This window comes from Sabethes cyaneus, chromosome 1 (assembly GCF_943734655.1).
Source record: "Sabethes cyaneus chromosome 1, idSabCyanKW18_F2, whole genome shotgun sequence".
Classification (NCBI taxonomy): domain Eukaryota; kingdom Metazoa; phylum Arthropoda; class Insecta; order Diptera; family Culicidae; genus Sabethes; species Sabethes cyaneus.
Window position 1 is genome coordinate 682,308 of NC_071353.1, and position 22,141 is coordinate 704,448.

At 40.1% G+C, this 22,141-nt stretch overlaps 1 protein-coding gene across 1 annotated transcript in view; it reads left to right on the forward strand.

Moving 5' to 3' along the window:
- The window catches only part of LOC128732886 (homeobox protein abdominal-A homolog), a 36,143-nt gene that overhangs the window by 8,407 nt on the left and 5,595 nt on the right, over positions 1–22,141 (forward strand). Inside the window, exons 3-4 of the mRNA XM_053826314.1 lie at positions 1,612–1,647; positions 6,197–6,244. Coding sequence (XP_053682289.1) covers positions 1,612–1,647; positions 6,197–6,244 — 84 coding nt within the window. The remainder of the gene's footprint in view (positions 1–1,611; positions 1,648–6,196; positions 6,245–22,141) is intronic.

Here is a 22,141-nt window from a genome sequence, read left to right on the forward strand (position 1 = left end):
CAAGTTTAGATATCTAAATATCGGATTAGATATCTGAACAAGAAGCAGGTTGGATATAATTTTATTTGTACGAGGAATGTCCAATAAATTTTCTCTATGATTTATATATTTTTAACCAAATTACTATACGTAGTATGCACTAATTTAATTTTGTTATTGTATACGATTATATAGTATAAAAATAGTAAAATAGTAAATGAAATTACAATTGACAAAAGTCCCCATTAATATTGGAATAGACTACTAAATTGCAGTCACAATTTATTTCAGCCGCATATGGATTTAGATGGATTTAAAATAAATATTTGCCTTTGCCTAAGACATAATTTGGACATAATTTGGACATAATTTGGACAGAAGTTTGATAGTAGTTGATTGTTCATTACATGATGTAATGCCTTCTAGTTAACCAAAGTTACATCTCGAGTTGAATTGGTTTAGCAGTAGTAAAATATTCGAGTAATCTTGGCTGTACTTAGCAAACTCAAATTTACCAAAAGGACCAAACCGGAAGAAATGAGCAGTTATAATCGGCGCTGATTATGAAACTGTGAACTTGTCTCAAACAAACAATTATCTCAAATTCCGTGTTTTCAAGTTGAGCTCCGATCGATTTTTATTACTTCGTAGCCCAGTCGATGACGCACGTGGCAAACGAAAAGTCACTAAACTAGCCAAGAAATTGGCATGTATTGAATTTGTGAGTCGTTCCCCTGAAGGAATTTCCAATTTTGTTTATTTGTGCCATTTTTCCTAATCGAGATTACACTTTTTTTCGTTTTTGTGATCATCGTAGCGACAAACTAAGTCAGTTTGCACATTTGAAAGATTTGATTGTTCGAAATCGGAAGATAATTATTACCAACAATTGAGATTGTACGAAACCTAAATATTTAGATATACTTACGATTTTCAAATGACCTAATCAACCAATTAATTCTATTGCATTGTCAGTAGTGATGTCCGAAATTTTCAATTATTCGATTACCGATTAATCGGTGAGCGTAGTCTGCACTAATCGATTAATTCAACTATTCGTGCCAGTGGTGTTCGATTAGAAATATTCGAATATTTCTTTGATTAATTCGATTAATCGAACGATTATGAACGATTAACGAGCATTATTCGGGGATTATTCGTGCACATTGAACTATTCGATTAATTCAACTACTCGTGCTGGCAGTATTCGATTAAAAATTATTCGAATATTCCATGTGTTATTCGATTAGTTGAATTAATCGAACGATTAATGGACATCACTAATTGTCAGTATGCGTATGAATTTTTTGTCACATTGGTCGATCGGGGGTCATTTAATGGTCGGCTAGCAGGGATTAGTTGTATGAGCTGCTCAACATATGTTAGTTACTGCAAGCTGAAATCGAAATCTACATTCCTAGTGAACTTGCACTTTGTAAGTTTAATATCACAATCTCTTTCTCTAAATCGGTATGGTGTTTTGCATGGTGTTTTTTCGCTATCCCTTCTTTTTTGTAGTTTAAAGTTTGATATATTTCCTTAATCAAATGTAGTTAGTAGGGCGCACATTTTCTAAACGAATTTTCTGTCTCTTCTCCCTACATGCCATATGCGCACCTGTTTTGTCTGCAGCATCCCAGTCCGCGTTACAGAAATTTGCCAGTACAGGTTAGTGTTTCGTATTTCACTACAGCTTTTTTTTATAAAACAAAACTCTAATTCGGTATAAGGTGCTTTGGTTTCTAACATCCATTTTTTAGTATTAAAATTTTAAATTCCGTGGCAACACAAAATGGTGAATTGTGATCCCCGCCGGGAAGGGTGAGTTGTTGCAATAAATTATGCGCATTTCTAATTTTTGTACAACGCCAACGCCGAGCACGTCGAAGGGTGAGGTCGTTTTCACCCTAGATGGGGTGATAACGACTGCAAAGTGAGAGCCTCGGCATTCGCTCGTAAGCGCAGGGGTGGCTACATTATCATATTGTATATTTGCTTCTAGAGGGATGTGTTGAATATTACATGCGCTCTTGGTACCTTTGATCATGTTTTATTCCATTCACGTATCCGCGGCAAACGATTTTTCCCGAGTGTGTTACATCTTTGGCCCCTTCGCAGATTCCGAGTTTTGAACAAAGTTTGGGTTCGGTGGAGAAATGAACCCCGCACCAAGAGATTGAAAGTTAATTCTAATTTATTCAAATTTATTGTCTAAATATAACTACTCTGCAACAATGGAGAGAGAAAAAAACAGTATCATTCCCATATTTATGTTATTTGACTTTAATTAGCGTAACAAAAGTCTACAATCCGGAATCTATTTAAATTGAACAATATGCTCTAAAATAAAGTTCAGTACAAGTATTTGAATCTATAAACGAGCAACCGATACTTTAGTTTTCATTAATTTTTGTATTCCATCTACCGTCCGTTTTGATAACTAAAACGATGGTACGCATAGAAAGTAAAGATTCCCTTTGACCCAAGTTGTCAAAGCATCCTTAAAATGGCTGAAATCACCCTTATAAAGTCTCTCGGAAGAAATAAACCAAACGCCATTGAAGATAGCAAGGACTTAGCGAGCAGATAAGAACCTTCCCGGCCTGCCATTGACTAAGGGGTTGACTTTTTCCGGACGCAGTTCCATCTGCGTATCTGTGCGTAGTACAAAAGGGTACATTCGTATTCAAATGAGTGGCCTCGCAAATAGCCTTGACTGTATCAAATTCTTAACCGCATTTATGTTCTTTTTTATGTCGATGGAAGGTAGCATGGTGTCATAACGAGCGGTTGTGTGTGCATTCACACTGAAATTTCTATAGGCTAGTTGTTTCGAATAGATGATTTCCTGTAAAATAGCTGTCTAGATTGTGGTTTGTCCATAAATTAGACCACACACCATTTGCGACACTCAAGTGTTGGAACAGAAACGAAACGCATTTTTTTTTTGGTTAAGAAACTGTGTCTTATAACAAACACTTTGACAAGTTTATTGATTAACATTTTTCCATACAAGCTTTCTTCATATGCAACGGTAAAGGATACTGTTATACTGCCTACAGCGTTAGTTACCCCCGCTCAGTAGACAGTAAAATTTTATGTTGACTCAAAATTATCTGCTTTCACGGGGGCGCAAAAAATATATTCTCATATGTTACCACATTTTTCACGGAGCGCCGAACCAGTGCGCTGGCGCTGCAAAGGAGAGCGGCAAAAAATGCTCGCCAGCTAAATTACAATATTTATCATTTTAATTAGTCGTAGAATCGCTTCAAATGAGAATATAAAAATAGGCCATTTTATTGAATAATAAAAGTTAATGGGACTTGGCCATTCAAATGTGTACGCAACAAATACACTAACAGTTTACAGTAGATCATTTTTGGTGTGTGACATTTCATTTATTTTCTAAGCTGGAAACTTGGTGGCTATAGAGATTTGATTGTTTTCCATTTGGATCTTCACCTGCCTGCCCAATCGATTATGTCTCACTCATTTTTCGCTGATGATGCTCTTAAAAAGCACACCACCAGCTTGGAATCCGTCGTCCAGCTAGCCTAGCATCCAACAATGGCCGGCCGGTACTCATAACCGCGAGAGCGCGAGTCCCGTAGTGACACATTTTAATAACACATTTCAGTCGGATAGAATGGGGCCATTCAAGCATTTGAACGACGGCTTTAAGTGGCCATTTGCAAGCATTTAAAATGGTGCAGATTTTGCCGTGCGCGCCCGTCTGCGGGAGAACAAATGTGAATATCCTTTTGCCAGCGTAGCAAACGAACTGAGCCGACCGACGCTGCACGAAACAAAGCAGAATGGTCTATATGAAAATTTTAATGGCGGATCGGCGATTGTTGATAGCCGCGCGTGTTTGCGAGATGTGATCGATCCAAATTTTCAAATCCCCCAACTGCGAGCGGCTGCAGTCAAAAAGCAAAAAAAATTCGGTAAACAGCGCGTTAAACTTATCGCCTTAAATTTGTTATTATTGCGTTTACAATGTGTCTAGCTGACGGTCGACTGAATGCAATAACAATTATTTTGATGGCGGCTAATGGCGGAGCGCGACCAACTACCGCAACGAGGAAAATAGCTGCTGGTCGGTAATATACCTGCTGTCAGGTTTGCAACCCGACCATTAAAACGATAAAGCGCATCATTCAACGAGCTGCTCAGTTTGCAAGAATGCAAGTGCATTGTAGTACAATTACGACAATCATAAAAATATTTGAAAGCTGTAGGAACTGCCTGCACACTTGAGTACGCGCCTGGGTTTCCGCAGTGCGAGATGAAAGAACGTTGAAAATATGTAATACAATTCATGTCAACAATTCGATCTGTCACGCTAAACACAAACCGAAGCATATTGGTTGGTTGTTTATCATAAAGTGCTAATGTTTTCTGTTTTGAAATTCATTCGTGCCTGACTTATGCAACGATTATCATCTGTAATGATCACATTAGTGCAATTTGCATAAATGTTCGGACTGCTCATGCCCAACCAGTGAATGTTTTTTTCACGGCTATGACTGGATCGTGTTACATATCATAACTTTCGGGTCGTTCGGGTAGTGCAATTTCTTTACAACCGCATTTGCATAACATGGAATGGTTCTATTAAAAGTATCCAATCCATGTTGAATTTAGTTCCACAATTGCCACAATGCCAGTACAATAATAATTGCATATCCGGGATTGGACGGCAGTATGTTTTTCATTTACTGAGCTGTTGAATAATATTTGTTTTATGTTTTATGTTTCATATTCCTTAACGATATGAGCTGAAATTTTGTTAGTAAATACTATTATGTTCGATTGTACTCTTTTCCGCTTCGACATGTAATCCAATCGGTACGCAAATTGTTGCTAAAGTTTGAGATTAGTTTTTAGAAAAACGAAGAATCTGATTGCTACTGTTACTTCGGACAACGTTAGGTCCAATAAAGATAAATAATGCGATCAGAACCGCTATTCTAGTGTCATTTCACGACCATTTCATGATTTTTCCTATCCATTCGCTAAAACGTGGTAGATCTAATTTGCAAATTCGCTAAAATATTCAAATTATTTTACGACTATTTGATGGCGGCAAAAAAAAGTTAAACGGTGCTCTTCATTCTTTGCACGTTAGCCGATCGATCGTTTCCACTGGATTCTTCGGACCAACCTTGAAAACTTGAGCAGAGCCAAACATTTAGTTGATCCGCATCGAACGAGATTCCAATGAGCTGAACCCTTTTTGATGCTTTCTAGTTTTCTCTCCGCCGAGGTCAAAATTAGAAAGCGCCCACCAGGATATCTACGGGCCCGTATGGTGCTGAAGCCAAAGTGAGGCTCTGCCAAAAAAATGCAACCCTTCGATTGGGTAACCACCAGCTGTGTTGACTTTTTATGCTCTATCCAGTGATGTCATTCTGCAATTGCATAACGCATCTCAAGGCACTACAGTATGTGACGGGCGCAAAGAATGCTAGAAAAGGTGTAGAAAGGGTTCCTCTCAGCGGGAATTTCGTAGGTGAAATTGGTACTTGCTGTTGTTGCTTTATGCTACAACAGCAAGAATTTATCTCGGCTTTGCAGCGTCCACATAGTGTACCGTATTTTATTCGTCATCAAGTCCAGCCGAAAAAAGGCATTCGAAAAAGTAATGCCAAAGAAATCAGTCGCGATTTCATTTGGCTGATTGAAATAACTTGAATTTTATTGGTAGTTCTTGTTTTTCCTTTCTCATTCTGGTGGTTCGGCGGAATTAACAGTGTGAGTGGCTTGTTTGAGAAAGAAGAGAAAAATTTAAATTGAAATCGAACTTATTTCTTTCGTTGATCGTTATTGCAATGATTAAGGCGATTGCCAATGACGATAATGGCTTGGGAAAGACAACCGAGAGGGCAGAAAATGAACCGCCGCCGAATAGCTTTAATCCACTTAAGTGCCATGGAACAGAAATGGGTGGCTTTCGGTTCAACCTGGTAGTGGAAAGAGGGATATCCATCTGTTCGATGGATTAGTTCGCTGCATTCGGTAGGCGAGTGGATATCGAAATGCGAACATAAATCACCGGCTATTACATGTGGTGCAACAGCAAAAGTAACAGCAATGCATTAATATTTAATTTTGTAACCGTTCAATAGATTAGATTCAACTAATAATTTACCATAGTGATTGAAACAAATCATACACCAAGTATCTAACCAAGTATCATTGTTTTCTTCAGATTGGATGAGTAATCCCTTCGATCGAGTGGTGTGCGGCGATTTTGCAGGTAAGTAGTCAGTTGATATTTCAGCCGAAAACCAAAGAGAGAGAGAGAGAGACGCGTCATACTGCAACCGTTGGTCCGGTCCGGTTTCAAGATAAATCGGCCACAAAGCAAACCCCATGAACGCAATAAAAAACCGTACCGTGCAATAAATTTCCATCCAGAGGATATACGATTAAACAAAAGCCAATTTACCGCCATACTTTTTTCTCCTGTCTTGCGAGCCACCATGGGCAGTTTTTCTCGTTCATGGCCACCGGCTTGAAAACAGTTCTCCTGACAAAGCAGCAGCCGGCTCTTACAAAGGAGGAAAACTCGTTTCGCACACCAACATTGTAACTTTTTTTTCTTGCTTTGACACATGCACTGATTTATGCTGTTATGCGCCCCTTCATAAGAGGCCGTGGCGTCCAAGAAGAAGGGGAAAAGGCTATGCTCTTAATTCGATAATGGAATGAATGGAAAAATGCTCTCTTTATTCAGAAAATACCAACATATGGTGCCTCCGCAGTTCGCATGCAGCTTGTTCTGGTTTCAAGCATGGTCGCCGGAAAAGAAAATTTATGCTGATTGTGATGGGGAAGAATCTGACGCAGCATCCAACGAGAATCGCTAGTGTCTGTGTTTGGCGGAAGATTTGAATTCCAAATGAAATGGAGGAACAGGATTTTTTCCCTTGCTTCTTGGAAACCACAGCTTGCGGATCTTGAGCCTCGAGACACCTTTGTGGAGAGCGATTGTGTCGCATCTTCTATTTTACGACCTCGCGCACACTTGGAAACAGCTTGAAAGATGCAATCTTACCAACCAGGCCAGGCCAGGGTTCAGGTTAGCAGCAGTGGTCGGCTGCATTCGAATGCAGGAGAGAATATCTCCTTTTCTACTCGCCGCGCCGGCTTCCAGGGCTTGTGACATGAGTTATGTGATTCCGCGTGGTTTTGTCCTTCCATTGCATTACTGCTTCTCGACAGTCAACCCAATGACGGTTGGTATTTACTTTTGAGTCACGTCTTCTAGAGAACTAGATACGGGAAAAAGAACCAGAAACGGCTTGAGAGGAAAAAAAATCAATTTCATTAAACTTTATTTCAACGCATCGCAGCGCTTTTGGATTTCTTCTGCTACACGAAGGAGCCGCGTGTAGAATAAATTAAGGCCCCTTCAGTCAGGGTTAAAATACTCGACGCTGCCATATTCACCGGGTCTGTCAATTTCCATGGGAATTAATTTCTTTATCAGTATGACAGTCTATGACGGGGCCGTGTACTCGCGGTACATTATGCTTGTTTTACGTTACGTTTTTTGTTCGAATTCAAACGGCGTCTGTAGGAGGAGACAATCTGAGTATGTTTTCAAAATTATTCGTCCGGTTGTCGTGCTTGCCTTGTTTGTCATCACCGAAATTTTTTTGCTGCAGTTTTTAATAATATCTGTAGTTGAACGAATCGCAGAAAAAATGCCAACTAATTGACTGACCGTCTAATTAAAAGACTTGATTTATTCGTTGAACATGCAACGACCGCCACCGGGCAAAGATGTTTCAGCGTTCAGTGTAAATACACATACGCTTGACGATCCAAGAAGTTCATTAATTCGATTGAAGAAATTGTTTCGTGGTCCAGCATCCGTGCCTCGTTGCGCAGTTCAGCCCATTTGCCGGTGCTAATCAATTCAATTATTTCTTCTAGTTTATGGCCGCATACTCGGGAGACCGGGTTGCGTGATTATCTTGGAAGTCGTCGCCTTGGTTGGCACAACCCAAAGATTCATGGTCAGCATTCTCCTGCGTTTGTGGTACTTTTTGCTTTCGCTTACAGTTACACATTTTATTGCCTAATTAAAGCGAAACCTGCGCGGGTGCTGAGATTTTTGCCGGGATAGAGGATGCGAGCCAAAATGGCTCAATTTCTGCCACGGCCTTTCGGCCAGACGTCTAATTTTATTAGTTGCTCTTGAAAAGAGCGTCTCTTTGTGACGTACGGCATACGGCTGACCTGCCACATTGATTGCGCTGAAGCGAGGCGTGGCTAATGATCAATTGCGAATCGTTTGCGCTAACTCCATCTAAAACATACACCCTACACAGTAACATATAAGCTCCAGCAGCAGTTAGTATCAACAGTAGTCAAATGAATGAGCAATAAAAGAAATCGTTAACTCCATTTGAACATCACCACAATCGAGTTCGCTTCGTCTAGTCCTGAAGTCACGCCGAAACTGAATCGATCAATTGTGGTGGCTCATTCTGGCGAATGGAGTAACGAGTATTTATTGGCCATATTATTCCACCATTTAAATGTCAAACCGACGATAAATTTTATTGCCAAACAAATCATTATTCCAAATTTTATGAGCACGAGCCGATTTTTGTGTGCCGTCGAAGGTTGATCTACGATTAATCAGGAGGAATTGAGACGATTTACTAGTGGAATTCGTATGTATTTTCCGCACACTAACAGCCCGATACTCGCCTCGTAAATCATCTGCCCCACAGAGCTCAAGTCCGACTTAAACTGTAATTCTCGAGTCTGTCACGATCCCGGTCTGGAAAATTTATTGTTCTCGGGTTTTCTCATTCACTCCTTTTTTTGCGGAAAAGTCGTAAACAGTCGCTGCCTCAAATATTATTTAAAAGCCATAAAGTTATGTTCACTTTTACGACCGGAGAAAGAACATTTCTTCTCCGCTCTGGAAATACGCGACGCGTGAAGGCGCATACTTTTTTGGGGTCCTCTATCCATGAAACTGGCCAGCAGCGCAACAACAGTATAGCTCATTGTATAGTTTTCGCTGTGCAATTTTTATTGCCGCTTATGCTGAGAGACCCTCTATTTAACCATGAACACTAGTGGATTTGTCGGCTCAAATGGTCGTAAAGTTACGATTTATGTCTATTGAAGCGACGCTGAAGCCCTTCTTGACACGATAGAAAATACGATAAATCAATTGCACTAACAACCCACCATCACCGCAGAGAGACTAGTAGAAACTTTTAAATGAGTTCACGACTTTCATGTGGAAAATGGGACATTAAAAAATTATTTAGCTTCTATAGACACACCGCAGTCCAAAAAGGTCAGCATGGCGTGGTCAAAGTCGATTTTCAAAATAAGCTCTTTGCATTTACGGATCGAACATAATCATTTCGGCTGCTTTCCGGTACGATTTGACGAATCCCTCAAGGGAAATATCCTTCCTGAATTCTAAATAAGCGTTTGCCAATATTGAACACCAACCGAGCGTTGAGAACCGTTGACTCTATCGAGAGACGAAGGGAAATTGCTTTCCGTATGCAGTTATCGGGGAAAATTTTCGCTGACGGTCGTAAAGGGAAACCCATCAGTAGCACACTCTTCCATCGCATCGTCCGGGGCCTTTCGACGATAAGTCGAAGAGGATTTTTTGATTAAAAAGCAACCGTCCGAATAGTACGTGAACTGCTATGCTGCAGTTGGGGCGCGTCAGATGGCCCGAGTGAAATAAGAAAAAAAAATGAAGTGTCAAAGGCAATGATTCGTCTCTTCACCGCTATACCGAGTAGGGCGGTGCGGTAGTTCCTTTGTTGTTGTTACCGTCTGTCATTTAAAATAAGTTCAATGCAATTTTGAAAGTTTTTATTTTTATTCTACCTGACCTCACCTCCGCGTTTGAGTGAAAAAAGCAAGTATATATCCCATGATGCGTTGGAAAGAGTTTATTTTTCTAATTCTGTGCTGCAGGCTCGATAAATTACTATCTCTCATGTTGAATAATAATACCTATATAGCTGAAAAGAAAACCTGTCTCCCAAATGGTACCTTTCTCCGAGCGTATGGGTGTATCGATGGAGTTGAGTCTGAGAAAGTAAAATGGAGATCGTGTCACAGATGGTGTGTCCTAAAGAAAGAAAACTGTAGATGCGGAGAAAAAAATCAATAAATTATCTATCACATCTGACCGCATTTCGATAGCTATTTTTTCATTTTTTTCCCTCGTATACTTATCTTGTCCCAATCGCAAGGAAATGGTACAAACTTTCTTCTCGTCCAGTTCTGCTTTGTTTTCCGACCCAGCGCTGTTGGTTGGGTACAGATAAATTCTCACTGGGCCGTGAAGAATAATAAAAACTCGTTCTACTGCTTACGGTCAATGGATCAATATTTATTGTCGGAGTGGTCTTTTCTATGCGCACCTCGTCCAGCGTGCATCGTCTCATGTTCACCTTCAGCGGTCCGTTTCACTGGCCGCCGATGTCGAAACATATATTTACGACTTTTATTCGCCCATTTGACACTTCTTTCATTTGTTTCGACGGGACGGGAAAAATCTCTCGAGCCGGGTGGGGGATGCTGGCGGCCGGCCGTTTGTCGTATGTTTGTCTATTTTAAATATTTTTGTAAGCTAACACTCGATAGTTGGATCAATATAAACTACAGGTTTATGTAGGGGAGTTGTGTGGAATTTGTCTTGACGTCCATTTTCTCACGTGCTCAACGGAAAATATTGCTCTTGAACGGCGAAAAAGGCATTTTGTCAGCAATTGATCCTGTTACGTCACGAAAGCCTCTTAGATGATTAAAGCCTAAAGTTTGCGCATTGTTTTGAACATTGTATGAGCAATAGTAGCCTTTTAGTATGGAAAGTTTGAATTTTCAATATTATTTTTTATACGTGTCAGATTGTGTTCGTCGCACGCGGTTATCTAGTTTGCTATGCGTGAAGTATGCATTCGTGCAGTTTTTAACATCCAACACGATACATTTAAAATTAAATTGCAACGAAACTAAAAGTGATAAGCGTTTCACGTCAACAGATCGGATGGCAGAACGATACCCGAGCTTCAAATTGGTAGATAAAAGCAATCAGTTTTATCACACCTTTTTAGGAGAATTTTGATGAATTTTCCCAGCTTTCGAATTAAAGTAACTGAATTGAACTAGCACGCATAGTTTTTGTACTAGAGCTTAAGACAAACAGCACTGAAAACTGAAAATGTGTAATAGCTCTGTAACGATTGAGATTTGCCCATATCGATAGAAAGATTTGGGTATTTTCAGTTAAAAGTTATTTTGGTTGAAATGGAGTGTTCTTCATCTGACAAAAAATTAAATTGAACTAATAGAAGATAAATTTTACAATTTTGTCCTCCCAGTTGGCATTGAGGTACGTTGCATGTTTGAATCTCGGGTGGAAGAGGCTGTTAGAGTCCAGAGTCTTTTGGATACGTGACGAGGGTGCTACAGACAGTCTATCCTGCATGATTTTTAATGTCGCTCTTAAGGTGATCCGACGAACAGATATCGAAACGACAATGATTGTCAGGAAAGGTAGCAACCTCCTTGGTGACTTTGACATTAAAGACAGAAAAATAGCCACGGTGGAGGCCAGCTGCGCTAGATTGAAAGCGGAGACTTGAAGGATTGGGATTGAAATAAACGTGTTGAAGACCAAATACATGAATGATAGATGTTCTAATGAAACGAACGTGCCTTTTTCGCGGACAGTAATCTTTGACGGTGACAAACAAGAAGTAGTAGCTGAGTTCATGCACGCGGGATCGCTGGCAGCCGCGGACAACAACACAAATCAGGAGATCCTGCGGCATATTCAAGCAGAGCATCGAGCCTACGCTTGCAAACACTCCAGGAATCCTGCTTTTAGAATATAGAGGATTCTTATTTCATAGTGCAGCCAATTCCTTTACCGAGTTGTAGGTATCCCGTGGTTTCAACTCTTGGATTCTCCTATAAAAATCCTGGTTCTATAAGCGAGGCATTCAGTGCGAATCCTCTACACAATTCTTTCACACGATTCCAGCGCTAGAAATCCTAGAGAATCTGTGCGTATCTTTTTGATTCGTCTGAGTACTTTACGATATTTAGCGGAGTACAAGCTGAAAGCGAAGAGTAGCGGAGCTGCATGAATCACGCGTATAGGCGCTGCTTGGGGAGATTAGCAACGTACATTTGTCGAAAGTCGGTAAACTACAGTGAACCGGGCACGTCGTAAGAAAAACGGTTCTATACAACAACCCTGCCGGCATCGGTACAGCGGGACTCAACGTGCGAGATGGCCTAAAGCGACATTTTTTTAGTAAAAAACTGCGACTTTAGAGACGCTGGGAAATGGGCGACGAATAATCCAAGATCGAGTTGAATGGAGATTAAAATAGCACGAACCATCCCGGTTCTAAGCTGCTGACAACGCCGACGAGAATTGTACAACCAGCCTCGAACATTTTCCTGTTGAAGAAGATTGGCCTAGAGATGCGCTGGAAAGTCATTACTGACAATTCGAGATGCTGATGACAAGCCAGTTTTCCTCACCAGTCAGCGATCATATCCAAAAGCCTCTGAAGCCGTATGCAATCATTTATAAATGTTGTTCTATAGAACGAACTGGTATATACAATTTCAAGTCATCAGCATACATTAGCTTGCATTCAACTGCAATCAGTGAGGTGTTATCGTTAAAAAACAAAGGAGGTCCCATGTTGCTGCCTTGAGGCACACGCAACAAATTAATCGGGAAGAGTAAGTCAAGTTGCACACGCAGAACTCTGCCGCATAAATTGGAACTGAGCCATTCCATGAAATTCCAAGATGCGCCAAGTCGCGAAGTTTTCTGTAGTAAGATCTTATGGTCAATACGATCGAACGCTGCTTTCAGATAGACGTATAGATTACGTCAATTTGTACTTTTTGTTCCAGGTGGGATACCTGTGTTTCCCGTATATGTACATATATTCCTCTTATCCAACAATATTACAATTCTCGGCTATTGATGTCATCATGAATGAAGCTGATAATGGTCATAGATATTTGTTCCAAAATTTACTGTTGAATGCTGGATTTAACCAATCTAGTGAATATAAGACGTCTGAAGATGTAATTTTTTTTAACAAAACATCGTTTTAATGACCATAAACGTCTTAAATATGGAAAAAAAACATTGGCAACATCTGGTACAGACTAAAGCGGCTCGCTATACTATAAATTTATCTTATCATATTATCTGATATCAGCGCCTGATCTGATTCAGAAGAACAGTGTTGTCGCATAGCAACTATTGTTTGAGTCTTGGCATATGTCAAAATTTGAAATGAGGCTTCACTGTTATGTCTAGTAGTAGTTAATAGGATAAGGATATAATAGTTCAAAGCAGCGCACTGTCGTATACCTTATTCTTAAGGACATAGTTTCTATAGTAATTCTAGTAAACGCTTTGATATAAACTTGACTCGTGCTTTTGCTTCAATGTTCATGAATGCATGGCTCGCAGATATTCCAAATTTACACTAGATACTTGTACGTCGATTAGATTAAGATCAGAGGACTGTAATTCTCATACAATCATGTGATTTAGAAAGCATTTCCACACAAAAACATTTCCACACGGTTGCATTTTTCGAATGATTTTTTGTTGCGGTTTGTCATTTCTTTAATCCAGTGATGATCAGCACTTTAACAAACAAAACATCATCAATGGAGTTTGTTTTCTTTTCTTCTCATTCGTGTCCGTTTTAGATCAGATTTCACGTGTATTACGGGCATGTTTAGGTTATTTTGTATTGATTATACAGTTGGTATTTGGTTGGTTCCGTATTTAACAAACTCGATCATCCCTGTTGCGATAGTGTTTTAGCAAGAGGCAACTCGCGAGTTGTGAAAAAGATAGTATATGTCTAAGATGACTAATTATATAAATAAAACGTGATACGCGAGCTGCTAATATCACAATAAGAATAAAACATGATAGCCGTCACCAATGATGATGACCGCACACCAAGAGCCACGGTTGTATCCGTCATGTTGACGGCTGTTAGCTGAAGATCCCCACTGGTAACTTCGGTGATGTTGGTGGGATGCCTTCCCAACAATTCCAAACATTGCAGTGTCTTTTGAAACAATCAAAATGATTTCCGCGATAAACAAGGAACATTATTTGATGGATAGGCACTTACATGGAACATTTAGGAAACAAACAAACAAATAAACAGATAAATCATCAGATAGTCTAACATTTGAGCGACTCGCCAAGTCGCAGGAAAGCCCTATCATTTGAATAAAATCCTTCAGATTCCGTGGTCCAAAACTTCCTACACACTGAAGAAGGCTACAATTCGTAGCCGAAATACACATATCTGTAAAGGTCGTAAAATTCTCCGTATTCTCCGTGTTCTCCGAAGACACCTATTTATAATTATTCTAATTTTTGCTTATTTTAACTTTCATTCATTCCTGTTTTTCTTTTGAAATCAAAAAAAAAAATCAATGCCTCGAATTTCTACATGATAATATCATTTGACTGACTGTAGCCCACACTCAAGGTGCAGTTTAAAAGCTTGAACCTATTTTTTCTTCTTTTTTGTTCATCCTACTCACGAACGCCTTCACGCCATTTGTCAGCACAAACCGTGTGCCGTTTCCACCGGAATAAGACGAATTTTATTTAATCGCATGCGCATAAAATGCAATCAATAAAGCCTCTCTCATACCATGCTTCATATCAAGCAACTCCCGCCAGCAATCGCGCGTCGTTAGATGATGCTCCAGGATGCTGCTAGACCACTGGCTGCTGACTGTACAAATACGAGAAAAATCTGTACGAACAAAGGTTACAGTGCTAGCTGAAAAGATTGGAAATGTCACACCACACCGAATAACTTGACATTTCTGCAAGGAAAGTATTGTTCCAAAATTTCCATAATTTTAAACAAGCTTTTGTACTCCACGATAAACCAGTTTTTGAAATCGAATATTTCCCTGACTCGGGAGGCAAACCGCGGTGTTGCAAATATTTCCGGACAGCTCTGTTCAAGGTTCAGATTAATCTGCCCGTGAGCATTGCCACTCGCCCGCAACAATGTAGATCAATATACGAATACATTTGCACTCATTCGTTTACTGGGGAGACTCGGAGCTGGATGAGATACCCACCGGTTGCGATTACTGCCGCCGCTCTGGTCGTAAAATTTTGCTATTGCGCATAAACAGCGTGGAAATGAATTTCTCCTCTTCTGGCTGGCGTTTTTCCGCGTTTTCTCAAAATCGATTTCTCTTCCAAGCGATGCCATAAGTCGTGACGTGACCCGGAATGCGTCGTCGTTCAACCACGCCCTGCAAAGCAAAGCATAGATAGACGACCATCGCCATCGGAGTGCTTTTTAAACGGAAGAAGGAAGAAATTTTCGATCGATAGCATGAGCTGCCATTTGCAGAGAAAATTAATCTAATCGCTCTAATTCGCATTTTTCTCCACGATGCTCAAGTTGGGTCTGAAATAAAATGTTGCATTTTGTTTGGCATACTGTGGATACCGGTTAGGCGCTCGAAGTAAAATGCGCTCGTGATTAATTGGCAGTCCCCTGTCAGGCATCTGTGGGCTCTTGATAGTCTAGCAGAATAACAAAGAAAATTTTCATTTGTTTAATTGCTTTGTTTTATTGCTATTTCGTTCATCCTACTGCACCATCCACCTGCCTTCGGAACAGTCATGACGGAGCCGTTCGTGATCTGTTCGTCTCTGGAACGTCTCGCTAGTGCGGGAACCCTTTGCCGCTTCCGTTCCGCGGTACCAACCGTTCAGGTGAACGAGACTCGTAAAAACATCTAGGAGTGATTATTTATACAATTATGCTGTTTTTTATTCCTGCTTAGTACCACTAGAACGGGAGGAAAGTATGTGTTAGAAATAAAATTTATGCCCCCTTCAGCTTCGATTGCAAGTCGGCTTGTAGGCGGTACCAGAGGCAATTGTTTAAGCATCAATGTTGGATGAGAAAAAACACAAGATTTCCTGTGGGTGATGAGTAAATAAATAAATAGTGAAGGTAGAATTTTCAGAGGCTGATGGAAAAAATCGTCGACACTCTGTCTGTGCCGAGCATAGAAGGAAATCTTAAGCATGTGTAGAAAAATCTCATAAATATTTAGATTCTTACTCCAGAATCAGATATCTGCGAGACTAAATGGCTCTCTTTGTGAGCTTTTTTTGTTCTTTTGAAACATATCGGGTCACATTCCTAGTATTTATCATAATTAATCAAAAATTAATTTTTCTTCATAGTGGCCCATTAAAGACACTCTCGTGGACCTTTGCTTTGCTATGAAATGGGTCATTTCGTGTACCGGACATAAAACCGCCTGGAATTTTATGGTAGTTTTAATTAATTTAATTTTTTGTTGACTCGTGTGCTAACGCTACGCTACCTCTAAGACTTCCGATGGATGACGCGAACCTAACGGCGATTTGGCACACCGTGGATTGTGTAAAAGTGTGGCGCTGGCCACTATAATTACCGTCCATTTAATGTGGTAATTTATGGTCGTCTTTCCTCTTGGCGAAATAGTTTGCGTTCCACCGGGCTGGAGTGTCACTTGATTGCGATTTATGTAGTTTGTGGGAGATTGTTGACGACTGAAAGTGGTAGTAATTGAATTGTCAAACCAAACACAGTCCTATATTGTTTGACCCTCTCCGGTGAAGGTTTAACATTTTAATCGAGAAGAGAGTTTTCAATGACATCCAGCGATAATCCTATGTACGCATAATCATAAGACGATTTAACGACATTGAATGCAAGAGTGCACATTTAATTAATGTTTAAATTGAAATTCCGGTTTCCGCTCCGTCGTTCGACTCGCCAGTCAAGTGTTGACTACAGAGAGCAGAAAGCATTAATGTCGTAAGCATGGAAAAGTAATTTTATTCAGTAAATAAAAATGCAAATTGATCTCATTTATGACAAGTTAAAACTCGACGGGAGCTGATTTAAATTGTCTAATTAACCTGCATATAATTATATTTAAACGAAACTTCAATATTGAAACACCTCAGTTAAATACGTTCTTCACATTGCCTTCTGATATATGTAATTCGAATAGATCCAAATTGCCATCATTTGATGCATATGGGCTCGTATCTCGTATCTTTCAATGTTGCGGTAAAAATGATCGCAAAGTGTTTAGACCAGTAGAGCACAAGATGAGAGTGATGGCAACATAAAACAAATTGAACTGGATTCCTAGCGATGTGATCGGCGACAACAGCGACAATAAGGTAGCCACAGTCGTGTAGGAAAATTCATGGGGTGTGGAAAAGTTGCTGGCAACCGTAAGCCTAGGCCGCTGAAAGGAGGTGAAACACGAAATGTCTGTTTCCGTATTCTTGCCACGTTTTTCTTCCTTTTCCTCTGCCAGTCGCAGTGCGTGAGAGGAAACGGGAGATGGTTTATGTTTAATAAAATGAAAGGTTTTCCTCAATACTGATGGCACATTTCGTTCGGCTTGTGTAGGGGGAAATGGTGAAAGTAGTTCCATAACGCTGTTCAACACCACGTGCTGGTGACATTTATTTATTGTGATGCTTCGGACCAAATATTCTTCTCCTCAGACTGCTGTTGTGGACGTGTTCATTACGAGACACGTTCGCCATGACTGCTAGTGTCATTTTAAACACATTTGGAGGTTTCATGGAAATGAGACTTCACCGACTTCAGTTCGAGCTGCAGTTTGTCCTATTCTCGATCAGCTGGGCTTGCCTTTTCCGTGCGTGTCCATGGACGTGTGTGTGCTTCTTTATGATACTGAATTAATCGATTCATAAATAGTGAATCTTGTCTGTAGTATTTCTCAAACCATGCGTAGCCTGAGTAAGTAAGGCTGGCTGGCGAGAAGTCTTAGTTTTATTTATGTATCAAATGAAATATGGAAATTTATTGCCATGTTTGCTCTTTTAGCTCATCTCTTCGTCGTTTCTCTAGAGATTTATCCGAAGCTACTAACAGCGTTCCGGGAAGATTAGAGTTGAACTACAAAATAGCATGCAATTTCGAGGGAAACGAAGCTTTATTTTCATTGTCATCTCTAGGAGTTCCGGCGAAATTTATGACTTGTTTGCCAATTTCCCCTTAGTTTTTTTTCTAAATCAGGAAAGGGTGAAATGAACTTTAAAGTTTTATCTCTTTATCGGCAACTACAGGCGACATTAAAACGATTGTTTATTTTTTCAAGCGAGTTACTATATCACATATTGAATATATCACGCAATAAACGTCTGTTGTATGCGCGAGAGTTCAAATCGTTAACCCCTTCACGACCATATTGTCCGTGGTGTACGATTCCGCCGGGGGGTGGGCGGAATGAAACGAGAACCTTCCGTAATTCTATCATATAGTTGATAGCAGCAGTTTGGGAAATGGGAAAATAGTTGTAAATATGAAACGCGAGTGCTTTTTTTTTGTTAGCTGCTTTGATGGTTTTGTTTGGTTGACTGCTAAGCAATCAGCAAGATATGTTATGATTTTCTAAAGTAAAATTTATTTAACAAATTTTTATTGGGATTCAAAACAGCAACTCTCAAATAGAATAAACATTTCAACATTCCAAATTGGGATATCCTTTTGGTTACTCCGAAATTGTTTCTTGTATCAAAACTAGATCAACTTTTATTATTTATAAAATACGATTGGTGCACTCCTTCAATCAATTACTTGTAGTAAATATTTCCAAATACTGTTTAGCGTGGCGGGATACGAGAGGATAACTTTGTAAATTTTTTTTTTTTTTTGATACCCTGTTTGTGACAAAATTAAAATCATTAAATTAGTTGATTTCTGCTTGAATATATAAAAAATAAAAGTCTCTGAAATGGATTACAAATAAATGCTTAGTCTGTATATATTTTTAAAAGAATTAAGAATTATTTCCAATCTCAATACCTGTAAATGCCATTGACCAAATTCAGTCTTTTTGTGATAAAAGTAAGATATTTTTATTAGACCACTTCTAAACTATTTAAGTTGCTTATTCTTCCGGAACTTGCTCAGAGATACAAAAACTACATCTCGTCGAATAAACACGGATTTATGCCTAAACGATCTACAACAACCAACTTGATCTGCTTCACCTTGTTTGTAATACTCCAAATATAGCCCATTAGTAAGCTTTTGGCATATTTATTTTATTCAACATCAATACCATAACCGTATGCTCACACTTTACGCTTAATTCCACTCCACTCCACTCAACTGTACAACATCTGGCTGCAGCTTCTTCTGTACAGAAACCCAAATTTCTTCTTGTCTTCCTCAGATTTGACCTCCTTGGGATGCTTCCGTAGTACCTGCTTCATAATAGCACAGTATTTTTTGATGGGTCTTAGTTCCGCGGCTTTGGGGGTTCATGTCCTTGGGTAACGGGTACGAAAGTAACCCCGTTGACTTCGTACCACTCCACGAAATTCTTTGAATAGTGGCACGAAGCTAGATCCGGTCAGAAGATCGTAGGGCCTTCGTGTTGCTTCAACAGAGGAAGCAGATGCTTCTGTGTCCACTCCTTGAGGTAGATCTGCCCGTTTACAGTCGCGGTAGTCACGAACGGCGCACTGCGTTTGCAACATGAGCAGATCGCTTGCCAAATTATGTATTTCATGGCAAACTTTGAAAGTTTCTTCTTCCTTATTTCCTCCGGAACGTACGGAACTTGTGCTGGGCGGTGGAAAACAGTCACGGAAGCTGCCGGAAATCCCCCTGTAAGTCTCATCATCCATGATGAGACAATGAGGCTTCGTCAGCATCTGGGTGTACAGTTTCCGTGCCCGTGACTTTCGAACCGTATTTTGCCGTTCGTCACGCACTTTGTACGGATGCAGTCCCTCCCGTTCCTTGGTTCTCTGAACGAAAGACTTGAATAGATTCAACTTTTTGGCCACATCCCTGACCGAAGCATTGGGATTCTCCATAAATACTTGTGATCCTGATCCATTCTGACCGCATTTCTCCTTCCGTTCGATGCTTAGAGTTTCGTAGTAACGTTTAACCACACGACTCACAGTTGAGTGCACGATTCCGAGTTGTTTTCCGATGTCCTGATAAGATAGTTACAGAGAGATACAGATAATTATTTGTTTCGTTTAGTTAATGCCACTACACATCTAATTTGATGAATGTTTCTTGTAGTATTTTTTCTCAGCTTTCCGACGGTGGTCTTAAAATTAAAATCGGTTGGGGGAATCATGGCGAAAACGACGATTAATTAGCAGTGATTTGCTATTTATTTATAAAAATCATTCGACACAATATTGTCTTGATGAACACTCATATAAATTAACTATGAGTTACATATTGTTACAGATAATTTTACACAAAACTACACTAAAACAGCAAACAGCTATCGTCTCTGCAGGAGTCGTCTTTTAAAAGTGTCTATGGTGATGTCAAAATCGAACAGCTGGTAACGGTGTTGAACTGAGCTGCCATGTATCTTATCGGACAAAACTGATCGTAGTTAACTCTCCGAGCGTCAAGATGATGGAAATTTCTAGTACGAAGAGCCCTTTCCGGAGCGTATAGATTCAGCTGTTCCAGGATAGGCGTATAGTCAATATTCCCGATCAGGAGCAACAAACACAACTTGATCTGTCGTACGCCTCTTTTCGAGGGTTTCAAGTCCTGGCGATTTGCGGCGTGGACTATGATATCCAACACTTTCGAGCAGGCACAAAGTGATGTGATACCCCGATAGTTTTCCACGTTCCTTTTATCTCCTTTTTTGTGCACGGATTTTTTCCATGATTCAGGAAATACATTCTGCCGGAGAGAAGTTTCAAATAACATCGCCAGTGGGTGAATAATAGCTGCAGCACATGCAGGGGATTCAGAACACAAGAGGGAATTCTGTCTGATCCAGCAGCGAGCGAATATTTGAGCTTTTTGATCGCGGTATTCAACGAGTTGGTCGTTTATATGGAATATATTCAAGTTGATCGCATCACATGGAGTATCTCTGATTGCAGAGGCAGTCTGCATTTTCGAAGCAACAAAAATGTTAAGGGAATTCTTAAAGTGAGTGGCAAAGAGTTTGCATTTTTCCACGGCAGTGTTCGCACAGACGATACCCAGAAACATGTTTACAGGCAGTTCTACCTCGTTTTTTTAGAATTTACGAACGACCAGAATGATCTAGGATTTGCGCAAGTTTGATTGCATTCGTAAAGTGTACCTTTTGTACAAGAGTAGATTATAAGCTCGGTAATTCTTGCTAGCTATGTTAAAGTGTCGCTTAGAAAATAGACATCGGAGCTTACTGTATTTTCGTTGAGCAGAAGATCTAAGCCGCTTCGTGGCCTTGGTGGTCTGCGAGTGGGAACACAATCGGAGATCAGGTGTTTCATAGTTTTGGTAAAGTGACTAACAGCACTCGCAAACATTAACACTCGCAAAACGGTCGAGGCAACTCCAATCGACCCGACTGATTGCTTCGGCTAGGGCAGAAAAATTTGCTCTACGAAAGTTCAAGTCATTAGCGTCAACATTAGCTTCAAATTCAAAGGAGTGAGTTTCTGTTGACCGTCGTATTTATCTGCATTACACCATGCAGATAGAAACCGTCTAAGAGAGTAGCACAAGCTACCGAAATGTTCGATCGCAAACTGTCAACCACAGGCGGTGCATACCCAGAAAAACTCCAAACAGGATCGGATTGATTATAATCGCTGAATTATAACGTGAAGTCCGAAAGGCTGAGGTCTGAGTAGACAGCCTCGATGGAACTGATGTGATCCTTAATGCTGTTTAGATCGCCTTTGCGATCTGGGGGAAGGTATATAGCTCCTACGCTCATTATGTGACCAGGTAACATAACTCTTATCCATGTTTGTTCGAGTGTATTACATATGGGGGAAGGATCGATGGAAGCACTTAACCTCGTTGAGACCGCAATTAGCACGCCACCACCGCGTGATTTTTTGCTATTGTGTGAACTCCAATCACAACGAAATACCGTATATGAATCGCCGAACAACTGCGCTGAGTAGATTTTCTCGTCGAGCCATGTTTCGGTAAGAATGATGATGTCTAAGTTTGGTTCAGTTACAGCAATAAAGAAATTATCTATTTTGGTCCGTAATCCCCGTACATTT